Raw genomic sequence first — 26,938 nt, 5'->3', positions numbered from 1 at the left:
TTTTTTTCTTTTTCTTTTTCTTAAAAGCATCCGTCTTCTTTTCTTTCCTTCTACGTGAATCCTGGTGTATAGAAAAAACGGAAATAACCTTAAATCCCGACCACCTATTGCCCTTATTATCGACTGGCAAGAAACGCGTATTAATTAGATTCGACGATCGAACTTAAAGAAGGAAATTTCGATTTAGCGGAGAAAAAGTGTCCGTTAAGAAATACGAAGACCAAATTTACTGCAAGGAAGAGACAACATTTCAATAATAGGGATTCTTGCGGGCGATCGTTGGGTAAAACAATGTCTAGCGAAAACAGAAGGGTAAAATGGCAACGACGGGAACTCGAGCCAGAATCAATCCATCTTTTTCAATGACATATGTAGTTGGACAACCTTGTTTTCTGTTAAATTTTTGAAGACGTTTCGAAAGCCGAAATATACTTTTCTAGATATATGGAAATTAGGAGTATACATTCGCACGTTGAGTCACTTAGTAGAATGTCGAATGGAAAAGATAGGTTCAATTAAGATTGAGAAGGAACAATAAGAGGGTTGGTAGAATAAAAATAGGGAAAGGCTGAAAATTGGAAATGCGAGCACGGACTCGATAGAATGAACGGAGTAAAAAGGGGGATAGAGGGAGAGAGTAATAAGAGATCCGGATGTAATCGTCGAGGAGCAGGCAGGGTATCCTCGCACGTAGACGCTGACGGCTTGAAGCAACGTCGCTTCTGCTTCTCTGGAAGCCGCGTCTCCCCACCCACCCATCTGGGCACCGGTGGGTGCTGCCGAGGGCAGCGAGTGCGAGCCAGCCATAGCCAGCCAGAAGCGAGCAAGCCACCCACCCATCGCTGTTAGCCGCTCGCTCGTGTTTAAAGCTCCGCCAGTAAAACAATAAATTGCTCTCCGCTCGAGTGCTCGGGGGACTCCAACCTCTCCCTCTTTCTCCAGCGGTAGGAGAGAAGAGGTGGAGAAGGAAAGCGGTCCCTGTCAGCAATTGCCCCCTCTCGTAAGAAAAAATGGCAACTGCTGTGAGTTGGATGGCGCGTACGAGACCATAATATCGTACTACCCTGCTGCCGACGAGGACTACGCTGACGACGAGAACGACGCCGACGCCGATGCCGATGCCGACGCCGACGCCGACGCCGATGCCGACGCCGACGCTGACGACGACGACGACGACGACGATGACGACCAGGAAGAAGGTGGCAAAAGGGTGAGGGGAAAAGACTGAGGGGAGACACAACGTGGAATCGAAAAGAGGATTACTCGGTAAGGGGACCGCCTCTTCCCGTTATATCTCGTAGCGGACAGACGACAGAGAAAAGCGCGTGATAACGCTCATGCTTGGGAGCCCTGGTGCGTTTTGGCTAGAGTAGGCGGCTCCCGGTGTAATGCGGGCGTGGCCACGCAAAGTAACGCGGTCCCCGCCTACTTTGAAGCAGCCTTGTCGACGCGAGTAATCGCCTTCCTTTTCTCTCCTTTCTTCTTCTCTTTCCTCTCGCGTCCTCGAAACCGCCACCGCCACCGCCACCAACACTGCTGCCGCCACCGCCGCCGCCAACTCGCGAGGGTGGGGACCGAAAGCAAGAAGCGAGCGACGGTGGCGAGGGTCAGTCTGTCGAGTAACCGGTCGCTCTAGCGTTTCTCGCTTTTCGTTCCTTCTGCCACCGTAAACTTCTTCCTCTTACTGTTATTCTTATTCTAATTATTGTTATTCTTCTTCTTGTTATTATTCGTCGTTTCTATAACGTTCACCTAAAATTTGCTTTATATGGATTTTTTTCGAGTTCCATTCCTATTTTCCCAAAACAGTGTACGTGTTTTGAAGAAACGTCAAATAACAACGTGTTGACTGCTCTCTCGCGAGATTTATTTATAAGGAAGGAAAGAGAGAAAGAGAGAGAGAGAGAGAGAGAGAGGGTGAGGTGGTCTACGATCGGTAACGACACTACACACGTCTACTACGATTGAGAAACGTTGGCCGTTCCTAGAGTGTCAAAGATCGTTTTATGCAAGATCGCGAGAGCATTGTTTCGTTTTCTTCAAACTTGGATGCGTCTGTCGATTGACATTGCTTTCGGAGACGCGGCATGTTCGAAAGCATTCAAGAGATTTCGCAGAAATCGTTTTCATTGTTCGAAGACGATGTCAACGACATCAGGCGGGGGGGAGTTCTATGAGGATTCGAGAAAGAATCAAAGAGAAAAGTGAGATCCTTCGAAAAGCCAAGAAGGAGGCAAACGCGAGGACAAGTAGGTACTCGTCGAGGTGATGTTGCTGGAGTCGCGAAGTTTTGACGGCAGGAAGAGAAACGGACTGACACTGACTTCATTCGTGGGTGGAGACGGCGGTCGGAGCGGAGGAGGAGGTGGAGCTGAAGGAGGAGGAGGTAGAGGAGGAGGAGGTGGCGGCGGTAGCGAGGAGGACGACGAGGAGTCGAGGGATCATCGCGTCTTTCTCGGTAGGAAAATGCAGGGCGAGAGCGCCGCCGCCTCCGCGGTACCAACCGGAATTTCCGGCATTTCCGGATGTACAAGGGATGACACCGATGACAGCTCCAGTACCTCACCCAATGCCAGTCTCCTAAACAACATCAACAATAACTGCAACTCTAATCGACAATGCGCTACAGACTTCAGCATCGCGGCCATCATGGCCAGAGATTCGAGGCAACAGCAACAACAACAGCAGCAGCAGCAACAGCAGCAACAACAACAGCAACAGCAACAACAACAATCTCAATCTCAATCGCATTCTCAGCAACAAACTCAACAGCAGCAACATCATCATCATCATCATCATCATCATCATCATCATCGACATTCACAGCAGCAGGCCGTCGGCGGCGGCAAGCTTCATCAACACGGTGAGTTTGAGTTGGTACCGGGTTACTTTGGCAACCTAGAGCTTCTTGTTAAACGACTTTACGATGCTCGTCGAATGTAACACAAGCAATCACGTGCGTGTGTATTCGTGCGTGGCTTATATGTAACAACAACTCTTTTAATAATAATTATAATAATAATAACGTTAATAATATTAACGTTGGGTCCGAGATTAGAAATACGTTGCAACGCATTTTTTTTTATACAAATTTATTGATTACATTTTATCCAATTTTACTAATAAATCTGTCCGTCTGTTATCCTTTATCGAAAGATTAAATATCACGTTGTCCAGATCGTGTGTCTTTTCCCAAACCATCGCGATAACTTTATGGACGAAACAACGAAATAAATAATGACGGAATGATAATTAATTGTTTTTCTTTTTAATAGGTAGTAATTGCGATTCGTATCATGCGAATAAAATAATTCGTTTGCCGGTCTCGAATGAAATTGTTAGCAGCATCGAATATGCACTCGATTTATATGCCACACACAACCAAAGGATGAATATTTATTCAAGTAAATAGTTCTCCTAAGAATATCTTCGATTTGATCGACTTGGCAACATGTAGTAAGCGTCTTTTAAAATAATCACTTAAATCCTTCATCGTTGAGATAAACAACGACGCGTGACGAGCTATTGTCGATTTTTTGCAGATTTTTTGCTGATAGATGGGATAATGAAACGTCGCTTTGGTCGAGTAAGGAAGACATCTGAAAAGACAGGCGATTTTTTCCGATAACGTTCGAGGGTTCTTTGGACGCGAAAAAAAGAAAACAAAATTATTTAAAATGAACATTTATGATTCGAAAACGAAACAAAACAAAAAATAATAATAGGAGGGCGATTGTTTGTCCTCTACGATCGGCCGAATTTTCTCACGGAACGTAAATCGTCGCGAAACGGCCGCTGGGTGAATAAGTTAACGCGGTACGGGTGCTTCGATGAAATATCTCATTGGAAAGAAAAGAGAGAGAGAGAGAGAGAGAGAGAGAGAGAGAGAAACGGGGTGAGAGAGAGGGAGAGAAATGGAGAGAGGGCGCGAACGAGAAAAGGCGAGAACGAGCGAAAGCCACGCTCGTATACGATCTGCCCAGGTGAGGTGTCTCATCGGAATTCTGGAAATGACCGTTGCGTCTCTCTCTCTCTTTCTCTCTTTCTCTCTTTCTCTATGGGTCCGGCCAGACGTCCTCCGGAGAAGAGCGAGAGCGAGAGCACTAGATGTAGCAGGGGAAAGGGGAAAGAGAAAGAGAGAGAGAGAGAGAGAGAGAGAGAGGTCCCAATGGTGTTTGGTTTCATCATCGCGTATCTTGGACGCCCGCGGCGAATAATCGCCCACGAAGATCCTACTGCGACGAAATTTACGGTTGGACACGCTGCAATTCACCCACAGAAACGTTAGTGTCGTTCCCAAATAAATTTAGGTTAAACGGCGATGCGAGGACGAGTCGAGAGAGAAGCGAGAAATCGAGAGTGCGTGTGCTTATCTCTTTCTCTCTTTCTCGCAGTTTTGTGTCAATGTATATGCATATAATATTTGTATGTTTAAGCGGATCTAATAGTAGCTACATAAGCATAGACTACTGCGACGATCGAAGAGGATAACTTTTTCGCAGGGTCGAGTTTTCTTCTTTCTCTTTCTCTATCTCTTTCTCTTTTTCTCTCTCTTTGTCACTTTCGAATCGTATCAAGCGACAGCACAACACCTGCACAATACTATAGAAATTCTTCGAGGATAACGTTCTTGGAATAGAATAGAATAGAATAGAATAGTCGAGTTTATCGGGAAAGCCGTTCCATAATATTCTCCTTCGTGACGTAAAATTTTTCTGCTTACAACGAAGCAGAAGAAACGGGCGATCGAATAAATTTGCGAATCTGTAGTAGACGATTCTCGAGTAGCCACACTTTGTGTAGTTGTTTCTTTCTTTCGAATGTATTCTGTAGAAGAATAAAAAAGAATGAAAAAGCAAAAAACCAAAAAAAAAAAAATTAAAGAAATAAAAAGAAGAAATTAAGGAGGATCACAAATAAAATTATATAAAACACCATCGACGTTTGGGGGTTTCTTTGTCATTGGTGAATTTTCTCGAATTTTCTGCTCGATATTATTCCAACACTGCCGTTTGTTGTCTGAACACACTGAAATAAATCGTAAAGTCATGTAACATGCATACGTACGTACTTAGGTATATACCTACGTACGCGCCTATCGTAAAATCGCGAAAGAGGGAAGAAGAGTTCTTCGAGGATCGATCTTTGTCCCAGCTAGTTTGTTTTCACGCCTCGAATGGCGGTCTTGCGATGCCATGGTACACGTCCAGAAACTCTCGGGAGAATTTATTTTTACTATCGAATATTTACGTAGAAACAAAACGTGTTTCTGAAATGTAAAAACGATCTTGCCTTACGTTATCTTTGTTTAAAACGAAAGAACAATCTCCTTTTTCTTTACTATACTTTCAAATGTGTCCCAATAAAAAACTAAGTATTCATCTTCGGGTAATTAATTAAAGGAAATAAAAAGGCAACATCTATTACAATCGTTTTTCTATTATGTACAGTTTCGCATTTTGAAGAAATGATTTGTTCATTACGTACGTATTGGCAGCGCGCGTTGCAAACTCGTAGGTATCGTTGAAACTGTTCGTTCGTATTCGATGTTGTAAGGCAAGGCGGCAAAGCATCAATTATCCTAAGTACCTATTTCGAATAGATAGCAAAGCATACATATGCGGTACTGGTGCGGGAAGCGATAATTTTCAGTGTAAATGATTTTAAGATTCTTTCCTTCGAAGCGTTCGATCTCTATGACAAAGAATAGGAATCGTCGAAACGCTTTCGGTTGTTTTATAAATTTCTTATAGGATAATTGATGTAGCGTGTAACGACGCGAATATCTCGACGTGCATAAGTATTTATCTTGGAAATAGGAAACGAGAGGAAGAAGGAAGACCACACACTCAGACATACACACACATACATACACACACACTACTGTGCAACTCTATTGAGATTTTCAAGCGTGAACGTTGGATTTACATAGCGATTCACTATGTTCGTAGTTAGGTGGCTCCATTCGATCGTTTTTGCATATTCCAAGTTGTGTGCGATCATTATCCGTCTCAGTTCATCGTCATCTTTGGACTTACCTTGCCTCTTATAAAAAAAAAAGCAAGAGCAAGAAATAAAAAAAAATGTAGTCTCTAGAGAGGCCAGCAGGTCGCGAAAATTATCGATCCATTTCATAATCCGTATCGGGAAGTCGCGCGACGGATATAACGATCTCTTTATCGGGTTTGCTATAAAATCAATTGATGAGATCGCACACCTATATGCGCGTATTTGTTTAACGAAAGCGAAAGGAAAAGTACGTGTTTAGAACCATGAAATATTCTTCATTTTGTATTGTCATTCGTTTTACTTTGACAAAGACAGTCGAACGTAAGAGATTCAACTGGTCCAGTACACTGTGATCTTCTTTTTCTGATCAAATTTTTGTATATACGTCAAACCAACTCGAATACCACCGACAGTTTTTACGAATCGATCGAATGATCGACAAGGCGTGCCGGATAATCGACTTGCATGCGTCATAGAGGCGGTACAAGATTTATAATAGCATTTTGAAATAGTAAAGAGCAATGCCTCTGCAATTTACTTTGCCAACAATGACCGAGTTTTACTTCTATCAACGGTAAATAAGCAAATTCTCAACGAATACGTTATTTATTCGTATTTTTATTTCTTTCTAATAGCTCACGGTATTCTACTTTAGTTCGAAAGCGAAATTGCGAGTGATCTCGATCTCCATAATCAATCAAAGAAAATGAAGCAAAATAAGACGAAACGTTGGACGTTTCAATTTCGTCCGATGTATGTGCACATACTGACACGCGATCTAGCCTAGCTAGTTATAGATAGAAAAGGCGAATCTTCAATTTTCCACCTAAGGATACTATCCGTTACATTCAGGATTGTAGTACTTTGTTTAGATTATTTTTCATCCGTCCTGATTTACCCGTTAGATCGGTTGTAATCGATTATCGATGCATAGGAAAGTGGCAATTAATGATAGAGTATACTAAATTGTTTATTTATTCATTTAAAGAGAGAATGATTAATTTTTTCTTCTGTTCAACGAGATTCCCAGAGAAATAGATGGAAGAATATCTAATTGCTCAGCGATGAAAAAAAAAGTAACAATCTCATCTAGAGTTTGGAATCATCGATTTATGTTTCATATAGGAACGCGATGGTCGTTTTAATTACCTGCCGACAGATTGATAGATCAACTCGTGTTTTTTTTTTCTTTTTTATCTTCATCTGTTAACATGTTTAATACTTTATTTGTTTTTGTTTTTGTTTTTTTTTTTCATCTAGCTGTTAAACAACTTTGTAATTTTTGCATCGATCACCTTCGCTAACGTTTCAATGCCTTTTTTATTTTCTATTAATGTACGTACAAAGTTCAGAAGTCCTATTCGCGTTCGATTCGTTAAAAAATATTATCCGTTTGTTTAATGTAATATCCCACGATCGAGTAGTTATTATTTTTGTTTGGATTTGGCTCGTCAAGTTACTATTATTTAAATTTATAAATTTCTTTTAGTTGAGTATCATTTTTAACCTTTACTTACCATCCTTCCTGGTGTAACACACTTACCACACCCGGGTCCAAAGGACCCAGGCGAGAACAATCGTTATAAAAAAAAAACTATTGCATAAATTAACTTCAACATTTTATTGAGACTTCTTTAATACTTACTTAAAAAGACTATATAAGTTTTATAGCTTTAAATTAAATTTAAATATGTTGAAAAAATGACCAAAGTTGAATACAATTGAGAAAAATGACTGAAGTTGCACAAAAGGTCTGAGTCCTTTGGACCACAAGTGTGGTAAGCAAAGTTTAAATCCAATAGTTTTACAAATTTTCATAAATTTCTTGTTTAAATTACTTCTGTGTTTAATCAATCTTTCATAAAGGAAGTGTAAGTTTTGTGTAGAAAAATGTCTAAATAAAATAAATGACGTGATATTAGAATATTTCTAATACGATGCATACCTACGTACAACATTAGGCTCGAAAGATCGAGTTAAATTATTTAATATGCTTAGCTATCATGTCGACAAAATCATTAATCTTGAATAACTTGGTATAGATATCTAGATGCGATAGAGAGTAAGAGAGAGAGAGAGAGAGAGAGAGGAGCAACGGTAGCAGTGCTCGTAGGCTGCTCGTAGGTTGTTCGTAAGCCGTTCGTTATCGTTAACGGCTCGTCGTCATTGATACATACAGGAAGAAAGTCGTCCGCTATTACACCTCGATAAATAAAGAAAAATAATAAGTTAAGGAAAATATAGAGATGGTCAGAATCGTTGAATGGGAAGAACATGCTCTCATCTTGATCGCGTCTAATGATCCTCCTTAATTCGTTCGCGTTTAAAAATGATTTAACGGTCTCACTTGATCGCGGATTTCCTTAGTTGAAATAAAAGAAAAGTAGCTAGGTATGTAGGTAGGTAGGTAGATAGGTAGGTAGGTAGGTTATTTGATAGATAGGTAACTTGGTAAGTAGGTGGATAGGTAGAAAGAAGAAAAATCGTGTTGGGTTTCGCAAAAGGTTTAGGTTGCATGTAAAAGGATAGATCGACACAATCAAAATAGATCGATTATCTATCTAGAAGGTTTTCTTCTGGACGCGCGCGCAATTCGTTCTGTTTTGAAAAGGAGACCCTTTGATCCGTCGTGCTCAGAATCGCGATCGTAATTCATCCAAAGAAAGAGTGAGTACGAGAGAGTGGGCAACGAAACGCTTCTGGCATTGCTCGTAAACTCCTTCGAGCCGGAGATGGATAGAGGAAAAGAGAGAAAGAGAAAGAGTGAGAGTGAGAGTGAGAGTGAGAGAGAGAGAGAGAGAGAGAGAGAGAGAGAACAGAACGATCCAGAGACGGGCTCGTCATCCGTTTCGTCAGTCGTTTAACACTGCCGTTGACTGTGTCGAATAAAAATACGCTGCTTGACGGACCACACACGCGGTGCGTTTCCTTACGTACCAATTAGGATAGCTCTAGAACGTCGAGGATCGCGGCGGTCGAGCTTGTGATTTAGTTGCGTTTTTGCGCTCCTATGTTTCTCTCACTATCCTCCCTCACGTGGTCCGCGATCATCTCGTCGTCGTTGTCGTCTTCTTCTTCTTCTTCTTCTTCGTCGTCGTCGTCGTAGTCGTATCCTCTTCCTCGCTTTTGCCTCGAAAACAGTCGTTTTATCGCTTCAACGATGCCAACGGTAACTTTACCAAGTATTTTTAGTGATCGTTTTTCAGTCGACGCGTTTCGTCTGCTACTGGGCAATCATCGGACGTCTCTGTCCGAGTACTGTATCTTGTTTTATTTGATTTTTTTTTATTTTTTTTTTTTTATAGTTTTTCTTTCGTCATCGGATCAGGAAATTTCTTCAACTAGAGTCTGTTTAATTGTTTTATGTAACGGTAAGATGGCCGACAGCATCACGATATAGTTACCTACTTATTATCTGGCATACCATCATCGCTCTCTCGTCGGCCCTCATTCATCGAGAATAAAAAAAAAAAAAAAAGAAGAAGAAGAAGAAGAAGATTGAATCTCGTCGACATCTCTCAAGAAGTTATTTTGTAAAAGAACTCAACTATTATTAGGAGATATTAATAAAATATAATATAAGTTTTCCTAGATATTTATCTTTTAATTATTGGACTGGTGCAGATATGAGAATATGCTTGTTATTTATTAGATAATTGGAAATATAATATTTCTTTATTTGATGTTAAAAATGTTTCAACTGCATTTTAAAAGTAAACGTATTCGTGACGTGTACTTTGCGAAAAAAAACCAAGCTAATGCGTCCTCCTCGTAAAATAATCAAAATGTGATATTTCCGTCGCGTATCTTCGCCGAGGTCGAAAAAAAAGGGGTGCGTGACTCGAGTGAAATACGCGGGAATAAATTGAAGGACCGAATAAGAAGGGAAGGGAAAAAAAGTATAAAAGAATATGATGACGTTAAATCGTCTGTAATAAATTTAGCTTTATTGATGATTTAATTTATCCATTGAATGGCGAAAATTAGATGGACAGGCGTCATAGATAGGCACCTTAAATGTTTACCTTAGGTTTTTACTTTTTAAAATGAGAAGAAATGGATGAAAGTGATAGTCGCTTTTAAATGGTGCCTCCTTTGGTCGAAGAAAAGCATAGTAAATTTTGTAACCGGTAGTTAGGAAGTACCGAGTTGTCGGCCATGTCAGGTGCCGACTATCAATTTCGCACATTGATGTCTCTCCTGAGAAATTAATTGGCCATTCGTTGCAGTCGACCAGTGGAATCCAAACGAAATAGCGATCACCTACAATTCGAAAGGAGGTTCTTCCTCAGAAGTCAAAGATCCTCCAAGTCTCGCGTCGGATTAGGAATGGCCGCGAATCGTTCAAGATGGCGTCTTTTACCTACAGTACAATCACGAGTATAGATGTAGTTCGTGATAATAAGGAAACTCGATAATTCCAATTGGACTCGCACGATTACGTAAGTCGTTTTAGGATTCTCGTGAACGGAACAATTTCTACCCTTTTCTTTTCTTCTTCCTACTTTTTTTTTTATGAATCAACGAAATTACAATGTACTTATCATGAATCTTACAAACGTGTAACTCGTCGAGAAGGCCAATGATCTTTTTACGTGTAGGTATCTATGCAGGTAAAAATTGCAAATAAAATATTCTACGATATGATTTTTGTCGCGATTTGTAAACTAAATGTCGGATAGAAGATGAGAAATAGAAGATGTGGACGTTGTTTGTGCAAGAATTTCTGTTGGCGAATAATTATAGTATAAATTACCGCTTAGACCGATAAACAGTGATTTCAATTGCCAGGAGGTTGCCTTTTAATCTAGAAAAGTATTTCGTAGTAGCGTTTGGAGAATGCGATTCTTGCTAACGCACTCCTGAAATTATCCGCACGCGATTATATTTTATTTTATTTTTGTTTTTTTTTTCTCTATATAGCTCGTTCTCCAGGAGGACGTAACTCAATAATTAATTGCTCGAGAGTTGGTGAAGGGACGGCTTATCGACGATTAATTCGCAAAACTCTTTTCGCAACGATTGGTTTGAACGATCGATCAATGTAGCGTGAGTCACGATAGATTCTCTACGAATCTGTCCTTTGGATTATTCGTTGAAGAAATAGACGATTAGAAAATTACATCGGTCAGTTAGGTCTCTAGTAGAGCCCAAAGTCGAGTAGGAAAATGTCGCCCTGAGCGATTGCAATTCATATCGAATGACTCTATCGAGAGCGACGGCCAGTCTCGAAAGACGATAAACTTGGTAGTTAATCGCGATCGTTGGAAACGCGCTAAGCCAGTGTAAGCGATACTTGATTTATTACTTGTCACGGTGCGCCGACCAAACCTTACCGCAATATACGTTTTGATTTTTTACAGGGCTACTCGAGCTTACCGAGCGCCATAGTTACGGAGTCTATGCGAAAAATGGCGCGCAATAACTTGTATAAATAAACAAAGAGAGAAAGGAAGAGAGAGAGAGAGAGAGAGAGAGAGTGGATCGTTGTAAGTGTGACGTAAATGAATCGTCGCGCACAGACGATGAATAGATACGAAATGAAATTAGGAATAAATGAGTTATCTGGATGCTAGATTTAAGTACTTATATAATTAATTAGTTATAAAAGAAAATTTGGAGAGAGAGAAAAAAAAGAAGTAGAAAGAATAACTTGATGATTTTATCTTGGTAACGGAAAATTGAAATATTAATTGTAGAGGCAAAGTAGTTCATTCACTCGTTCGACTTTTAAAGAAGATCGTTATTTTTGGCTTTCGTTTTGAGAGAGAGCGCCCAACGAACGGGGTAAAAACGAGCGCGAACGATGCCACAGTGACAAATGTTTGCTCCAAGGGAAATCCTTTTCTATATCTCTTTAAACGACACTTGCTACTTTCGATCAATCTTTAACCGTCGACTAGCGCCGGAAGCTATCGTCTTTCTTTGCCGATTCTTCAAGTATTTTTGACTAAACTATTTAAAGGTCCAGACGCTCTCAAATTCGAAATAGGTATCTACCTATATTCTAAAGCTTATAAGAATAGAATCACAGAGGGGTTTAATGGTTTTATTTAATGTATTGCGATATGCAATATGCGACATATGAAAATGTACCTAGGATAAATTTTGATTGCAGAAAGGGAACCGAGCGGTTCTGGTATCGTCCGCGGACCACCGTCGGTTCAAGAATCGATCAACGCCGAAGACGAGCCGGAAACGGATGACGCCGGAAGTACCAGCGGCAAGGGAGCCTCGCCCGTTAATCCGTTGCTTCAGGAACGATGGAATTGCGAGGAGCTGAAGCACGTTGTTTGTCATCTGGAAACCAAAGATCTTTGGGATAAATTCAACGAATTAGGCACTGAGATGATCATCACCAAAACCGGAAGGCAAGGAAATCTTTTTCATCATCACAAGTACCTTATATTTAAATGTTAATTTCTTAAGAAGATCGAGTCACTTAGGTATTTGTGGTTGCTTACGCTTGAAACAACGATACCCTCGAAAAGTTCAATTTCTATCATCGTTCCGGCGATTTTGATCGTCGTTTGCAACGACGAAAGCCCGGACGACACTTGGCAAGGCAAGACGTCATCGTAAATTATTTGTCACGAGTCAAGCGACCGCTTACGCTTTTACGATCTAACTCTAGCTAAAGACTCTTGTTCGTTTGCTCATTCTCTTGCTCGCTTATATCGAGTTAGGTCAGGAACAGTTGGAGCAAAGCCGCACGACGGCTAGCCAGGAGACGCACCGTCCCAAGGGACGACGCTTTTGCTAATGGATCAACGTTTCCATTTGTCGATGATGATGTCGGACCATTAACTCTTTCTCGTTACGCGTGCCCCCTCTTGGCTTTCGAATTTCTGACCCTTCTTTCCTATCGTCTCGGACACGTTAGAGGGTTGTTCGAATGCTTTCGAACGAATTCAATCAGGATGTAATATGGGTCACGATACGACACCCACGAGAACGAACGTGAACGAATGTGAACGAACGCGAACCATCTGGCTACTAACTAAATATTTAGTCAACCCCTGAGAAAAGCTTTACTTATTTCGAGCCTATCAAAGATTGTTTGAAAATCCTTATCGAGCATTGCGTTAGGATGTCAAAGAAAAAGAAAAAGAAAAAGAGAAGGAAAGAGAGAGAGAGAGAGAGAGAGAGAATCTTGTAAAATACAAAAGTCGTAAGGATGTACGGAAAGGAGAGGAGAAGTAAAGGAAAAGGAAAGCTGGGGAAGTTGGACGACGGCAGAGGATCGGCGCGCGCCTAATTGCCCGCTACGATGGCAATACGGTCCCTAAAGCCCTTCCTTCTTCCTCCTTCCCCAGCCCCTTCTTTTCTTTCGTAAGGGATTCCTCCAGCCGGTTGCGCGCTTACTCGTGCGTCAGTAATTAGATCTGCGTCTCGGTGCTGGTCGTCGCTCCCTTCAACCGTCAACTTACTTCTCCTTACTCTCGTTCCTCTGAAAGAACGGCAGCAGCAACACCATCCACCACTACCGTCAACTACTACCACCAACCACCATCGCTACTAACAGAAGCATCAGCACAGCCACCCCTTTCTGCTACTCGAAAGTACCACCGGGTTTGTCCCTCTCCTTTTTCCCTTTACCTTTGATGATATTTTAAGGGCAGAGCTTCCTCACCCTTCGCTACTTCTTATAACTCCACCTCTTCTTGGCAAAGAACGCGTCTGCGCCGTGTCGACATTTTTTACCACCCCCGAGCTTCTCTCCTCCAGTTTGATAAAGTCCTTCCTTTGCACGCCGCAACCCTCAACGGGTTCACGTTTCTTTTATCGACCTTGAGAAATTTACTTGAGAAAAATAAACAATTATTTTTAATAAACGTCACGAAATGATCGTCGTATTATGAACTCATCGATGTCGATAAAAGACGGCAAGAAATAGCTGGTCGAATTCTCGCTTTCATCCATCATCCACTTCCAGTTGACTTTTGAGATGCGACTTCCCAGAGAGTAGCCATTGAAACTGGTCTGCCGTACACTTCGCGTTGGAAATAAGAGGGTGAGTTTCCGATCGTGAGCTCGATAGACTCCCGTTAGTCTGTCACTTTGGATCATCGACTTCCTAGGGATAATCCTCGTAGCATCTCTCGTGTACGCCTTTGGGTCACGAGAAAAATTGCCGAGAGTGGTAAAAAGGATGAAAGAAAGGGGGAAAGAGTGGAAGCATGAAAGAAAAAGAGAGAGAGAGAGAGAGAGAGAGAACATCTACCTTCGTGGTCCAAAGTTCAATTCATTAACAAAGGACGGCTTGATAAATAAAAGCATTACTCACGCTCGTGGCGCTGCACCGGGATGAATGCATACCCGAGTCGACAAGGACCGAGGAGAGGACGTAGATAAGATCGGCGGGTGTCCCCGCGTTTTAGTGGTCGAACCAGCAGGGTTCCCGACACGGTATTAATGTTTGCCCTCTGAGGCAAAACATTCGCGCCATGGGACCCATAGCCTCGATGAGGCCCAACGAGGAGGTACCCCTCGCGTCGGTCCACAGGAGTGACCGTGAGCAGTGTTAAGGGCGTGTTTCATGTGTGAACGTGGGATACTCTGCGCTCGCGCACACCGAGAGAGAAAGAGAGAGAGAGAGATGAAAGGAGAAAGAAAGAGGTCCGAATAAAAAGCGCGCTAAGAAAACACAAAAAATAGATCGTTACATCGTCGATTCATCGTTTCAAAACGAGTTCCTTCTCGGTGGCTACGGTCGCAACCATTTTATTTCACTTTGCTTCTGCTAGTATTTCTTTTTATTTTTCTTTTGTCTCTTCTCAACGATCGTGATCTCTTTCGCGGTCCAATGCCGCGCTTTGCTCGTGATGAGATTATCTAGGATAGTTTTTCGGATCTCTGGATGCTCTTTCTCTCTCTCTCTCTCTCTTTATGTCCCTCCCTTCGTCCCTTTTTCTCTTTTTTTTGCTCCCTTTCTTTCCTTGTACTTTCAACGTGCAGCGAGTATATGTTATCGCGCGGATGTTTATCGCAGTTTAAAATTGGCTCCAACGCTGACCTCGATCAGGTGTATTATGAATAAATGATCGAGCGCTGCGGGATAGCTCGGGATGGAGGAGGGGCTAGAAAAAACAAAGAGACCGGTAGCGAGCGCTGCTCGAACGGCTCTAGTGCAAAAATACAACTATAATCAAAATGCTCCATTTTTTTTCTTTCTCGATGCGCGAAGCACCTATTTTCTTATACTTCTATTGACTTAAACAGTTATATAAGGTATTGTTAATAAAATCGTAGGCGGATGTTCCCGACCTGCCGTGTCTCCTTCAATGGGCTGAAGGCGGACAGCCGGTACGCGGTGCTAATGGATATCGTGCCGGTGGATAACAAGAGGTACCGGTACGCTTATCACAGAAGCTCATGGTTGGTAGCAGGAAAGGCCGATCCACCGGCGCCTGCACGGCTTTACGTCCACCCTGATTCACCGTTTACCGGCGAACAACTTCGCAAGCAAGTCGTCTCTTTCGAGAAAGTCAAGCTCACGAACAACGACATGGACAGGCAAGGCCACGTAAGTCTTTTTCTAATCACTAAAGAGATCGAAAAAGCTAAGAAAAAGCCTCGAACCGGATAAATTGTGCGACGACCTAACGAAGAAAGAAACCGTGACCCAGTGGCAACGACTATAAGATTATAGGCCCACGTGTCGGCTCGGTGCTAAAGTATTCCACCGCGTGCGCGTCTACTCCGTGGAAGTTAAAATGCCACTCGAATATGCCGGGATCTGCCTACCTGTTGCATACTTTATGGACCGTATACGCTTTCGTTAAGTTTCGCGCGTTCGCGCTAACGCGACCTTCTTTCCTCGGCAAAGTAACACGGTCTATTTCCTTTTTCTCAGATAACTTGGAATCGAGCGACTAAACGACCCGATCTCGCGACTATTTAAGGGATAATTTGACAATCCGTTGTCTCGTTTGTCATGATTCGCAAGAATCTCCTTTTTCGAGCACCCTCATCGTCCACCCTCTCTTCTCCATCGAGTTTCCTCTTCTTTTTCTTCTCGTCTCATTGTCAGCCAGGTTTTTACTGTCTGTCTATCTGTCTCTTTCTCTCTCTCTCTCTTTCTTTCTTGGTCTCTGTCTCTTTCTCCTTCTGGGTCCCTTAATTCATCGGATGACTGACGTAAATAGGAACTCCGATCGGACCGAGCGTTTCTTCACGGTTCTCTCATTTTGTATTCAGGGTGTTACACGTCGGCGGACGAGGGCAAAGTGATTCTTTTGAATGGTACAAGAATGCCTAAGCGAAGTGCTCCTAATTCATACGCTTTTTCTTCCATCGAGAATCTCATTTATTATGAACGCTATCACTTCGCCGTCGCCCTCGACGACGATTCGAAATAGACGCGTCACAACTTATCGATCCTATCCAAATTGTCATATTTCCGAGAAGACAAAGAGAGAGAAAAAAAAAGAAAGCTAGTACGATCGATCGTCTTTCGATAGACTCATGCTCAAACTTACAAAAGTTCTGTTCTATCTATATATAGGTAAGAAGACGTCTCGGATCGGTTAAAATATGATTCTTTCTTTATTTCTCGTAAGAGAAAAGACGCAGAGTACGAGTAGGAACCGTTTGTTTCCGCGAAACATCGTTTACAGTGGCTAATTCAGCGCGGGCTGGCCGAGCCGTTAAGAGCCGCTGGTGTTAGCTGGTTCGCTCTCTTTCGTTTTGCAAAATCGATAGGATATCCCAAGAGTAAAGAGGTAACGACCTCTCGGCCATTGGTTTTCTTCTCTCCTCTAAGAACCACCTCGTGCTTATTTGCGAAACGTCGCGTACATAGACGTAAATCTTGATATAAATTGCCGACGATTTGCAGCTGGTGCTGAACTCGATGCACAAGTACCAGCCGAGGATCCACCTGGTGAAGAGGCCGGATTCGGGTACGGCCAAATCCATCGTTGATCTCGAGAAGGAGTCGTACAAGACCTTCATATTCCCGGAGGCCATATTCACTGCTGTCACCGCCTATCAGAATCAGCTCGTAAGTTTTGCTTTGTTTCTTGCTACTCGCTCTGCTTCTTCTTTTTTTACATCTACTTTTTCTTCTTTTTTTTTTTTCCTCTAAACAGACCCGTTGCTGTTTATCCTCTCCATTGGGACTCCTTCGTCCTATTCGTTTAAAAAACGATTATGACTAGTCTCTCTTTTTCTCTCTTTCTATTTTTACTATATGCGATTCTTAGGTTAGAGAGAAATTAAGAGACTCCGATAAACTTGACCTCTTTTCGTCGCTTTGCAAATAGCTTCTATCTCTATCTCTATTATTTTCTCTAGGGGCGTTAGGAATGAACGATAAATAAGATGAGAGCGAGGAGAATGAAAATAGATTTGTAAGGATTTAACGTCGGCAAATCGGCGAAAGAACGAGGCAAAAATCGGTACTGTAGGCAAACCCGTAACGATCTTTCTTCGTCTCTCTCTCTCTCTCTCTCTCTCTTTCTCTCTCCTTCTCGTACACGTTCCTATGTGCCTGGAGTTACGTACGTAGCAATTCAGGATTCAGAGAGCGCAAGTATACGGCGGCAAGCAGTTATCGTATTTCACGATTGTCGTTTAGAACCCGACGTGCGTCACGTGTGTGGTCCGAAGTGCCCTCGCTTTACGGAGACGTTCGCATTCCGCGAGCGTCGCGGCGCTGCTCTCTGTGTGAGGCCCAATTTGGTATCCGATTCCTCTTTCTTTATTTCCCATTTGGAATCCAAAGCAACTCGTCTTTTCTTTTAACGAATTTCCCAAAGATCGAGACAGTGTTTCTATCATCGCGTCGATTCCTCTTGGAGTCACACAACCACTTTTTCTTTTTCATTCCTCGAGCAAGTTTGCTTTGACGTATGCGCGAGAATATATTTAGATATACAAGATCGAGATTAATAGGAATAAGGTGTGCGTGCATGAAAAGTAAGAATCCGATTCCTTCGAGAAGGAAGGAACGGCGGCAGCACGCGTTTATGTACTTTTAAAGACAGTTTAATAGCTCGACGATTTAAAAGTCCATTAAAGAAGACTGAAAATCGTCTGGGTCATGTGTAATAATCTAAACGTGCGAGTTCGATGATAGATAGATCCATCCTTTTCTCTAATGTAAGAGAAATTAACGCGTTCTCTCCCTACTTATCGCGCATACATAAGGATCGTCTCAACGGACAGTCGAGCGTGCGTCGTTAGCTTCTGCTTTTTATTCTTTATTTTCCCCTCGCACCGAGAAAGAAAGAGAATCAGAATTCGGTTAGACCCGTCTCGTATTTGGCGATCGTGGCAGGATGAAAACTAACGGGTGGTCCAAAAGATCTCTTGGTTGCCCGACGTCGACGATGACGACTACGACGACGACGACGACGACGAGAAGGAGGAGGTGGAGGACGACGACGACGACGACCACGACGACGACGACGACGACGACGTAGTTGTTGATGATGATGATGAGGTGCGAAGAGATGCCTTGGCAATTACCTCAGGCCGACTTCTCTCTTCCTCTCTACCATTCATCCTCTTTCTTTCTTTGTAAGCCTCCACTTTCTGCGTTCTCTCGTCATTATCGTTCTTGCGGCTTCCCTTCTCCGTTTCTTCTTCTTCTTCTTCCTTTCTTTTAACATCGATTGAGGCTCGCCGTTGTCCAGACTTTTCAACAAATGCGCGAGCTCGCATGAAAATAGAAAGGTTAAGGACGAAGGTGAAACGCGAAGAAGGAGACGAGTGCAACTACGGTGGTCGCAAAAAAGAGAAAACGAGAGGAGAGATGGAATGTGTGTTGGAAGCGTTGAAATTTCTTTCCTGCCCATTTAACCGAGAGAGATACTTTCTTCGTTTCCACGAGATAATTTGACGGTGTTTGACTCGTGTCATTCATCTTGGCTCATATTCACAATCTTTTTAAAAGATGATAGAAAAATCTCTTTGTTTCGTGTATACTTTGAAATTTGTCCAAATCGAAGATAACGATACGACTTACAATTTCATCTCCATATGGAGTAAAGCTGAAAGGATCTAAGCATCGCGATTAGGTCTCCGTCGTTCCATCCGCTTCTGGAAGGTTGTCGAAAAATCCATTCGTCGCGGTTCATATCCTCGTCGGTCTCCCAACGTTTCTTCGTCTCTCCTCCTCATTGAGGGCTCTTTTTCCTAATCGTCATCGTCGTTGTGGGTTCGTAAGCTCGTTTAGTCGCAACAGCTACTCTTTTTTCCTCTTTCCGTCTCTCATTTCGTCGTGCGAGTCACACATCGTCGCATGCACGTTTTTTACATTTTCTTTCCTTCCTCTTATAGCCTATTTTTTTCTCTCTCTCTCTCTCTTTCGGGCGCATAACGACCTCCACGACCGTACCGATCCGTCTTTCTCGCTCGCACCACATCATAATTCATAAGCTAACTGCTTTGCTTCTCTCTTTATTCTCCGTCTCCTTCACGCTTCTGATCTTCTCCAAGCTTTCTTCCACCTTCTTATCGCCCTTGCCCACTGTCGTTGCAATGTCGACTCTTTCTCTCTCTCTCTCTCTCTCTTCCTCTCTGTCTCCTCGTCTACCTCGTTCATCGTCAACGATCGCGATTATACATGTGCTATCTTGCTTGTAGAATTTCTTTCAAAAGCATTAGTTGGCGAAAACATTGTTACTGTTTGATGTTTACGTTTGCATTCGACCAAGTGTAAACGTGTTGGAAGAATGCCAAAGCGAAAAGGATAGATAACGAAAGAGAGGGAGAAGAAGAAGAGTGAACGGAGTGAGAGAAAGAGAAAGAGAAAGAGAAAGAGAGAGACCAGAGGGATGCGTAAATTCGAGCTGATGATTCCTATGGAGCGAGCCAGAAAGCAAGGAGACGGCGGGACGACAGTCGATAAACGCCGAAGGCACGCCTTTTTTCGAGACCACTTGGAACTTCAAAGAAGAACGGGCTTCGTAACTTTCGGCTAATCGTTTGGCCCGTCTTCTTCGCGTGAGAGATAGCTTCTCTTTTTCTTTGGCACATACGAGTGTGAGCCTTGCTATCCTACGAACATCTCAACCCGGAAGATCCTCCAAAAGATCTGACGTGTTCGATGGCACGCGTTCAAAGTTTTTTTAAAAATCAACAGAAAAAAAGTCATGAAGAAAAAAGTCTAAGAATAAAAATATCCTTGCTAGATAATTTTTTTTTCAAGACGCGGATATTCGCTCGAAGCGAGGTATCGTAATCGTTCTATCATCGAATCGCCGTACGAGCGCACATATCGAGTTGAGAAGAGTGGAAAAGCGAACGTGTAATTAGTATGTAGGTACCTACCTACGTCCGTGCGTCTTGACCCTTCTCGAAGAAAAGATCGGTTTCGATTAATCGCTCGATGGAAGAAGCGATTGAGAGAGGAGAATCTATCAAGTCAATTCGAAGAAAGAGGGAATGCAAATTCGCCAAAGAATTCATTTCCTTGATGGGTTCAAGAACCGTAAGTATCCCTTCTAAATTCGAAACCAATCGTCATATACGTTGGACAGTAATTTAGACACTTGCCACTGAGAAACGAAGAAGAAATAAGAGAGGAGAGAAAAATCATAGGGCGGTTAGCGCATCGAATTTGCGACCCAGGAGAGGTGGGAGAGGGAGGGAGGGAGGGGGGGGAGAAAAAGTTAAAAGGATCTAGAGAAGAAGCGATCGGAATTGAAGGAGGAGTCGATGGTGATTTTAGTGGCTGCGGGCGTCGGCTTTCGCGAGAGAGGAACGAAAGAAAACATAAATAATCGCGTTCAAATGGGAGAAAGGACGGAAGACGAGGAAGAAGAGGAAGATGAAGAAGAAGATGAGGATGAAGAAGAAGAAGAAGAAGGAGGAGGAGGTAGTTCTCTCGAAGCCACACACGGTGTTCGCGCGAGCCGACGGCCATTCTTCCAATGCTCTTTTCCTCCCCTCTTTCTCTCTCTCTCTCTCTCTCTCTCTCTTTCTCTTCTTTCTATCTTGCCGTTCCAGAGGACGATACTCTGGAAGAAGAATAACGAGAAACAAGAATGAACTCGTCAGCGACTACCTTGAGTATTTTCTTGAAAAAATGTTCGCATTCGTTGCTGTTTATCTTTCGTACAAACGACGATGGATTGATGTGCTTTGATCGAGTGAAAACGGGCGCGAAATTTAAATTAGTCGGTAGCAAGGGTTGTTGGCTAGCAAATAAAGAAAAGCGAGTTAGTCAAAGATAGAGAGAGAGAGAGAGAGAGAGAGAGGGAGAGCGTGGCGGAGGCGCATAAGCGGCACTAAACAGTGTGGTGGTACTCGCAGGCGAAGCGCGACCCCTTCCTCAATGAGCGTGTCTCTATTAAATCTATTATTAGAGGCAGGCCCGGGTGTGAAAGCGTCTCTGTCAATTACCTACGGCTTCATTTTGCGAAGTAGCGCGCACTCGATGCGGCAAATTTGAATTTTCCTCGCTGTTTCGTCAGACCAACGACGAGAGATAAATAGAAGGAAGCTTCGATAGATAAACGTAAAGAACAAAGGTCGTATACTTTCGATCTTCGCGTGAGACGTGCTCTTTCCTGATCGATAAACGATCCTCTTTCCCTTTTGGACAGAAAGGAAGAAGACGAGTGGTAGTTTGGTGGTATACTTCCTGGTTGTTACGTTTCTTGCACGCAAAGTGTACTTCATGATTTCGAAGTTTTCTTTACCGTCGTTTTCGAAGTTCTCGTCGCCGTGAGCAAATTCGAAAGGTAGCAACGCCCATCGTGTTCGCAAATTCTCTCTCAATTTTCATCGACGCTCTGCAGCTGGACTTAATTGGCTACCTGTCCTTTGAGCCCAATCCTTGCCATCGGGATTACACCTTACGTAAGGACCATCCATCCCTACGGTTACACGGATTCAAAGATTTTTCAACCAGTGCCGATGATCTCTCTAAGATCCAAGTTTAATCTTTTTATCGAATGAAATATCAATGAGATCAAGAAGGAACTCTTTATCATAGGATCGCGTCGGCAGAATGAAACGACGAGAGAAGAAAATATCAAAGACCTGATCTGCTCGAAAATCGTTTCTTTTCAGATCGTAAAGTCTGAAGGAAGTTAAAGAATTGACGAGAGAAGAAAATAGATAGAGAGAGAGAGAGAGAGAGAGAGAGAGTTTGAAAGAAGGGCAGGGGAGTAGGCCTGTAAGAAATGAATGAGCGCGAAGAGGCATATGAGAGGAGAAAAGAAAGAAATGGAGGAGACATGGTATAATACTAGATGGAGGTGGAAGCGACGACGTCGACGGTGGTGCCGAGCCAGATGTTTGGCTAATGATGTCAGCGGGATCGTAACTAAAACCGAGCCACTTCGAGCTTAGTTCGGCTTAGTCTTAGCTTTGAAGGAAAGAGTCTTATTACCGGTTGCACGTGCTTCTCGTGAGCGCGAAACCGTAGGGTAATTGGACCACCCACTTCACTCCCTTGTCTCTTTCTTCTTCCTTTTTTCCTACTTTGCAAGAGCTGCCACGAGAGGGTCTCTCTCTCTCTCTCTCTCTCTCTCTCTTTCTCTCTCTATCTTTTGTTGATTCGAGCAGCCGTCAGTCTCTTTTTACCAAACAAATAAACTCGTTCGTCCGCGACCTTCGAAAACAAGAGCTCCCTATCTTTCTCTTTCTGCCGGAAGGTCGGCGGAGGACAGAAGGAACGTGTCGGATAAGAAGAAAACATAAAAGGGGACGGCCGAGTAGTCGTAGACGCAATTCCGGAAGAACAAGCTGTCCCATGTTTCGACGCCTTGACAAAAGTCAAATGGATCTTGGAAAATTTTTTTTTTTATTTATGCATTTTTCACTATCTATTTAATAATATTTCTTTAATGGCCATTTTAACATTCTTCGAATGTAGGTCACTGTTGAATAATGTTAGCATTAAAAACCGGTAAAACGTTTCTTTTGAATAATAAAAATCATTTTTAAAAGATGTTGACACCTTGGGATAATGCGGAAAATGACATCTTCTATTCGTGCTTAAATAAACGGAAAATGTATAGCGAGTTTGTTTGTTAACCAGAGAATAGATTTTAAAGGAAGATAGATCTTTTTGAGATGGTAGCAGAAAAGGAAAACGAGAATGAAAAGCTTTAGTTAAAGAAAAGAAACGGAGTGACCAAGGCCACCTGTATATCCGTGCCATGGTCGTACGAACGTCATAGCATCCTAGCCACGACGTGGGTGGCCCTTTGGGTAACGCGAAACTCCTAACTTGCCAGGGCGAGACGACTTAGGATGAATTTCCGTTAGGGGTGTTCGTCTCTTTTCATCCAATTCCGGCTCGACTCCAAAGTGGCTTTTACAAACGTGACAATCTGTGTTCCAACACCTAGAAAAAACTTTCTCATATTACTATGACGAGTATCCAAATTGGAGTGCGGTTCCTGCGGATAGAGGAGCTCTTTGTTCCAAACTAGTCGAGTAATCGAGTAGTTGAGTAGTCGAGTAGTCGAGTAGTCGTCGAGGCTCCGACGAACATTTATCCACGAATCGAATAAAGCGCATTTCTATTACAATTCGAGAGCGGTCATTTTTCTAATTTTCGATTCGCTCTCCATAGTCTCGAGAGCTATACTCGACTCTGGTATAAAGAGTCCATTTATGTGAACTCGTACGAATCGAAGAATGCGTTATTTGATCGTACGACCCAAATGTTTTCCCCATCCCTTCTCCACGTTTGTTCGTTCGTTCGTTCGTTCGTTCGTTCTTACGATTTATAATCTCGGATTTCAAAAAGATTGTTCTTCGAGCAGAAAGCGTGCTTCCCTAGGTCATTACGTAGCGTTACGTCAAGCAAACGATCGAATCCATTTGACGCTAAGGAGAAGGAAATACTCAAAGGATGGAATCGCGAACAATCCCGCTATTCTCCCTTTCCGCTATATCGAGGACATCGTTTTGCCGCCTTCTTTTAATTTTACGAACCGTTGACTCTCCGATCGGCGAAACGAAGCGTTAAGGAACAGCCGGCCGTTTTCCTCCACGCGTCGTTGCCATCTGCCGAAGCAAACTTCGACTTAGACAGAAAATCGCGACTTTTCCTATTTTCTTCTTTTTCAGATTACCAAATTGAAGATCGACAGCAATCCCTTTGCCAAAGGTTTCCGAGATTCTTCGCGTTTGACCGATTTTGAGAGGTGAGCTTATAAATCCGTCTTTTTTTTCATTATTAAGAAAAATGTAAATCACGTTAGAAGATGATATGCATAATCGAGCAGTTTCCCTTTCAGGGAAACGATGGAGTCAATGTTGGCGGAGCAGCAATCCTTGAGGTTTCCGCATCGATTGCCATTCGAGATGGAACAATTACAGGCCGGGGCCGTTAGCAATCTCAGTTTGGAAGAAAAGGCCTTGTGGGCCGCTCGTTCGCAAATGTTGCTCAGAGCTGCAGCGGCGGTGGCAGTCAGCCCTTACGCTCAACTGGTGAGTCCCTCTCTGGTGTATCCCGGTACAACTGCTACTTCGGCCGCTGCTACCGCTGGAACGAGTCACCATCATCAACAGCAGCAACAGCAGCAACAGCAACAACAGCAGCATCACCAACAGCAACAGCAGCAGCAACAACAGCAACAACAACAGCTTGGGCACCTGTGGTGGGCGTCATCGATAGGTCCGACGTTGTTCGCGGCCGCTCATCACCATCAACAGCAGCAACTGGCAGCCTCGAGTTCTCAGCAGGGTTCGGTGGTCGGTGGTCCAGCTGCACCAAGACCTCTTTATCCGTCGGCCTTGGCGCTGGCGCATCATCGATTCTCGCCTTATCACACGGCAAGCACACCGAAATCGGCGACGTCTGCAGCGCCCTCGCCCTCCCCGTCACCCTCCAGACGAGCCACACCCTCGCCGACGGACAGTCTGAGCAGAGAGGCCCAGGATCTTTCTCCTTCGTAGTCGGAACCTCTTCCGAAACACGGAAAACTTTGTTACGCGTTGCGTCGCGTAAATTTGTCAAGTTCTTCGCATCCGAACGTTTCTTTATGCGTTGTGCGTTGTGCCGGTGCGCGGCTATTTTGTTTTATTCTCCTCGTTCGTTTTTGAACGAGACGACGATGCAGGTGCGAAGGAAGGAAGGAAGGAAGGAAGAAAATTGAAAAGTGCGTGTTAACGTAGTTGTACGAACAATCGCTCGTGTGCCGTGAAAGCTCGTCAAATTTGGAAGACGATGAACGTCCGATTCGAGGCAAGAGCGAATGCCGAACGACGAATGGTAATTGTGGTGGCAAAGGTCCCATTGGGGCCAGCAAAATGTGCGACTCTGAGCTTGTTGAATGAAAGAGCAGGAAGAGAGAAAGAAAGAGAGAGAAAAAGAAAGAGAAAGAGAGAATGAAGTCTTCTTGCGCGACCCATGACCTATTCTAAGAATGCTGGCAACCGTGGAGGATTTCTTTCTTGATTCTCGTCGAATGACTAGTCGTTTTCTGTTTCTCTCACGCGTCGACTTTTTACTTTACGTTTCTGTCTACGTATCAACCTTTTTCATATCATCGATCTCCTCGGTCACCGCTGAAACGCCTTTATCTTTTCTAACGACGAAACGCTGAAAGGAAACGTGGTCTTCTCTTTTGAAAGAACCTTACTATCTTTATCGTTTCGTTTGACGGATATAAATAGCAAGTTGTTTCAAACGCACTCGACACAGGAATGCCCTCCACCCCTTCCCCCTTCCCCCTTCCCCCTTCCCTCCTCCTCCTCCTCGTCCATCGATGAATTTTATTCATAATTTGATCTTTCTTCGACTCGATGTAAAAAGCGATTTGTAAAAGTGAGAAAAAAAAAGAAAACATGAGAGGACGGGAAAACGACTATATCGTATTAATCATGAACGAAAAAATTTGGTTATGTTGTAAATATGTATTCCTTATAATTTTAAAATAACGATATAAGCCAAAATAATGCGTAGGTATATTCACAAAGGATGCGTCGTATGGCGACATCCGCATATATGCGAAACACATGTATATATAAAGTCAAACACACACACGTATACTTATACATATATATATATATATATAAAAATGTACATATGAATAGCTATAAAAGAGTATAGCTGTATCATAGGTATGTTATAATACTCTTAGGTCGCAAATTGTACGTGTACAAAATTATACACCTACTACCACAACCTGTGTTATGATCTACATCGCTATTATCGCGTAACGTAGGTACGATTATTTGCGACCTGTCAGTATTATTGCTCTCCATTCCTGTAAAATAAGCTGTATATTTCATCTCACAATTTATCGTTATTGTTATTTATGTTTCGGTTCCGTATACTGCGCGTGGAAAAAAATTTTTAAATATTTCGGATCTCGTGATACGCTTATAATAATTGGTTACAGAAAATGAAAAAAAGAAATAAAATAAAGAAAAGCGCTTCTATTTAAGAGTACAAAAGATTGTCGTTCATTCGATGACGATAGGTGATTCGTGTACTATTTAACGATAAGTGGTAAGAAAGTGAGAGAGAGAGAGAGAGAGAGAGAGAGAGAGAGAGAGAGAGAGGCGTACGCAAGAACGTCGTTTTGAGAATTTTCCACCGTCGTTCCGACGATTATTACTAACGTAGAGTGTTGATATCGTTAATGCTTGTGTTGTGAAAAAAAAAAAAAAAATGCATATCCATTGCTGTGCAAGCTGCATCCTTGTAAATAAATTCTAATAAATTCTTGTACCGGGCGCAAGTGGCAATTGATTAGCACTTTAACAAACTAAATTGAATGCTAATCTAAAGAGAATTGGTATTTCTTCTTTCGAGCAATACTTGTTGGTTAGATATCGGAGCAATTTGACGGTAAAGTCGGATTGCAAGCTGGAACGTAGGCCAATGTCCGTTGGTAAACCTTTCGGGTAAGAAGCCATTATCTTGCGTACACAGTGATTTGCCTTACTCTGGCATGAGTGCATTTAAGCAAATGTTGGCGGATCGGTTTGGTTAACCCAAGGTGCAGAG

At 42.8% G+C, this 26,938-nt stretch overlaps 1 protein-coding gene across 2 annotated transcripts; it reads left to right on the top strand.

Moving 5' to 3' along the window:
• Nucleotides 1-613: 613 nt before the first annotated feature.
• On the top strand, nt 614-26,664 carry LOC107064632 (uncharacterized). Of its 2 annotated transcripts, none has more exons than XM_089173438.1 (6): nt 614-2,863; nt 12,128-12,380; nt 15,262-15,535; nt 16,850-17,014; nt 24,049-24,125; nt 24,207-26,664. In XM_089173438.1, exons 1-6 carry the CDS (start codon nt 2,269-2,271, stop codon nt 24,877-24,879), a joined length of 2,037 nt encoding a protein of 678 aa, XP_089029564.1. In that variant the 5' UTR covers nt 614-2,268; the 3' UTR covers nt 24,880-26,664. The 2 variants fall into 2 exon arrangements, with proteins under 2 accessions (XP_089029564.1, XP_089029565.1); XM_089173439.1 differs by having other exon boundaries at nt 615-2,863; nt 24,219-26,664.
• Nucleotides 26,665-26,938: the final 274 nt, after the last annotated feature.

The sequence above is a fragment of the Polistes dominula genome, unplaced genomic scaffold (assembly GCF_049000335.1).
Source record: "Polistes dominula isolate Pdom_NZ unplaced genomic scaffold, Pdom_raw_medaka contig_33, whole genome shotgun sequence".
NCBI lineage: Eukaryota > Metazoa > Arthropoda > Insecta > Hymenoptera > Vespidae > Polistes > Polistes dominula.
Note: the sequence above shows the minus strand (reverse complement) of the source record. Positions and strands in the feature narration are given on the sequence as shown.

Excerpts from the sequence above, each read along its gene's own strand:
- LOC107064632 (XM_089173438.1), top strand. The coding sequence starts at position 2,269 with ATGTTGCTGGAGTCGCGAAGTTTTGACGGCAGGAAGAGAAACGGACTG. Across the intron at positions 12,381-15,261 it reads ATCATCACCAAAACCGGAAG|GCGGATGTTCCCGACCTGCC; the intron begins GCAAGGAAATCT and ends ATAAAATCGTAG. Across the intron at positions 17,015-24,048 it reads CCGCCTATCAGAATCAGCTC|ATTACCAAATTGAAGATCGA; the intron begins GTAAGTTTTGCT and ends CTTCTTTTTCAG.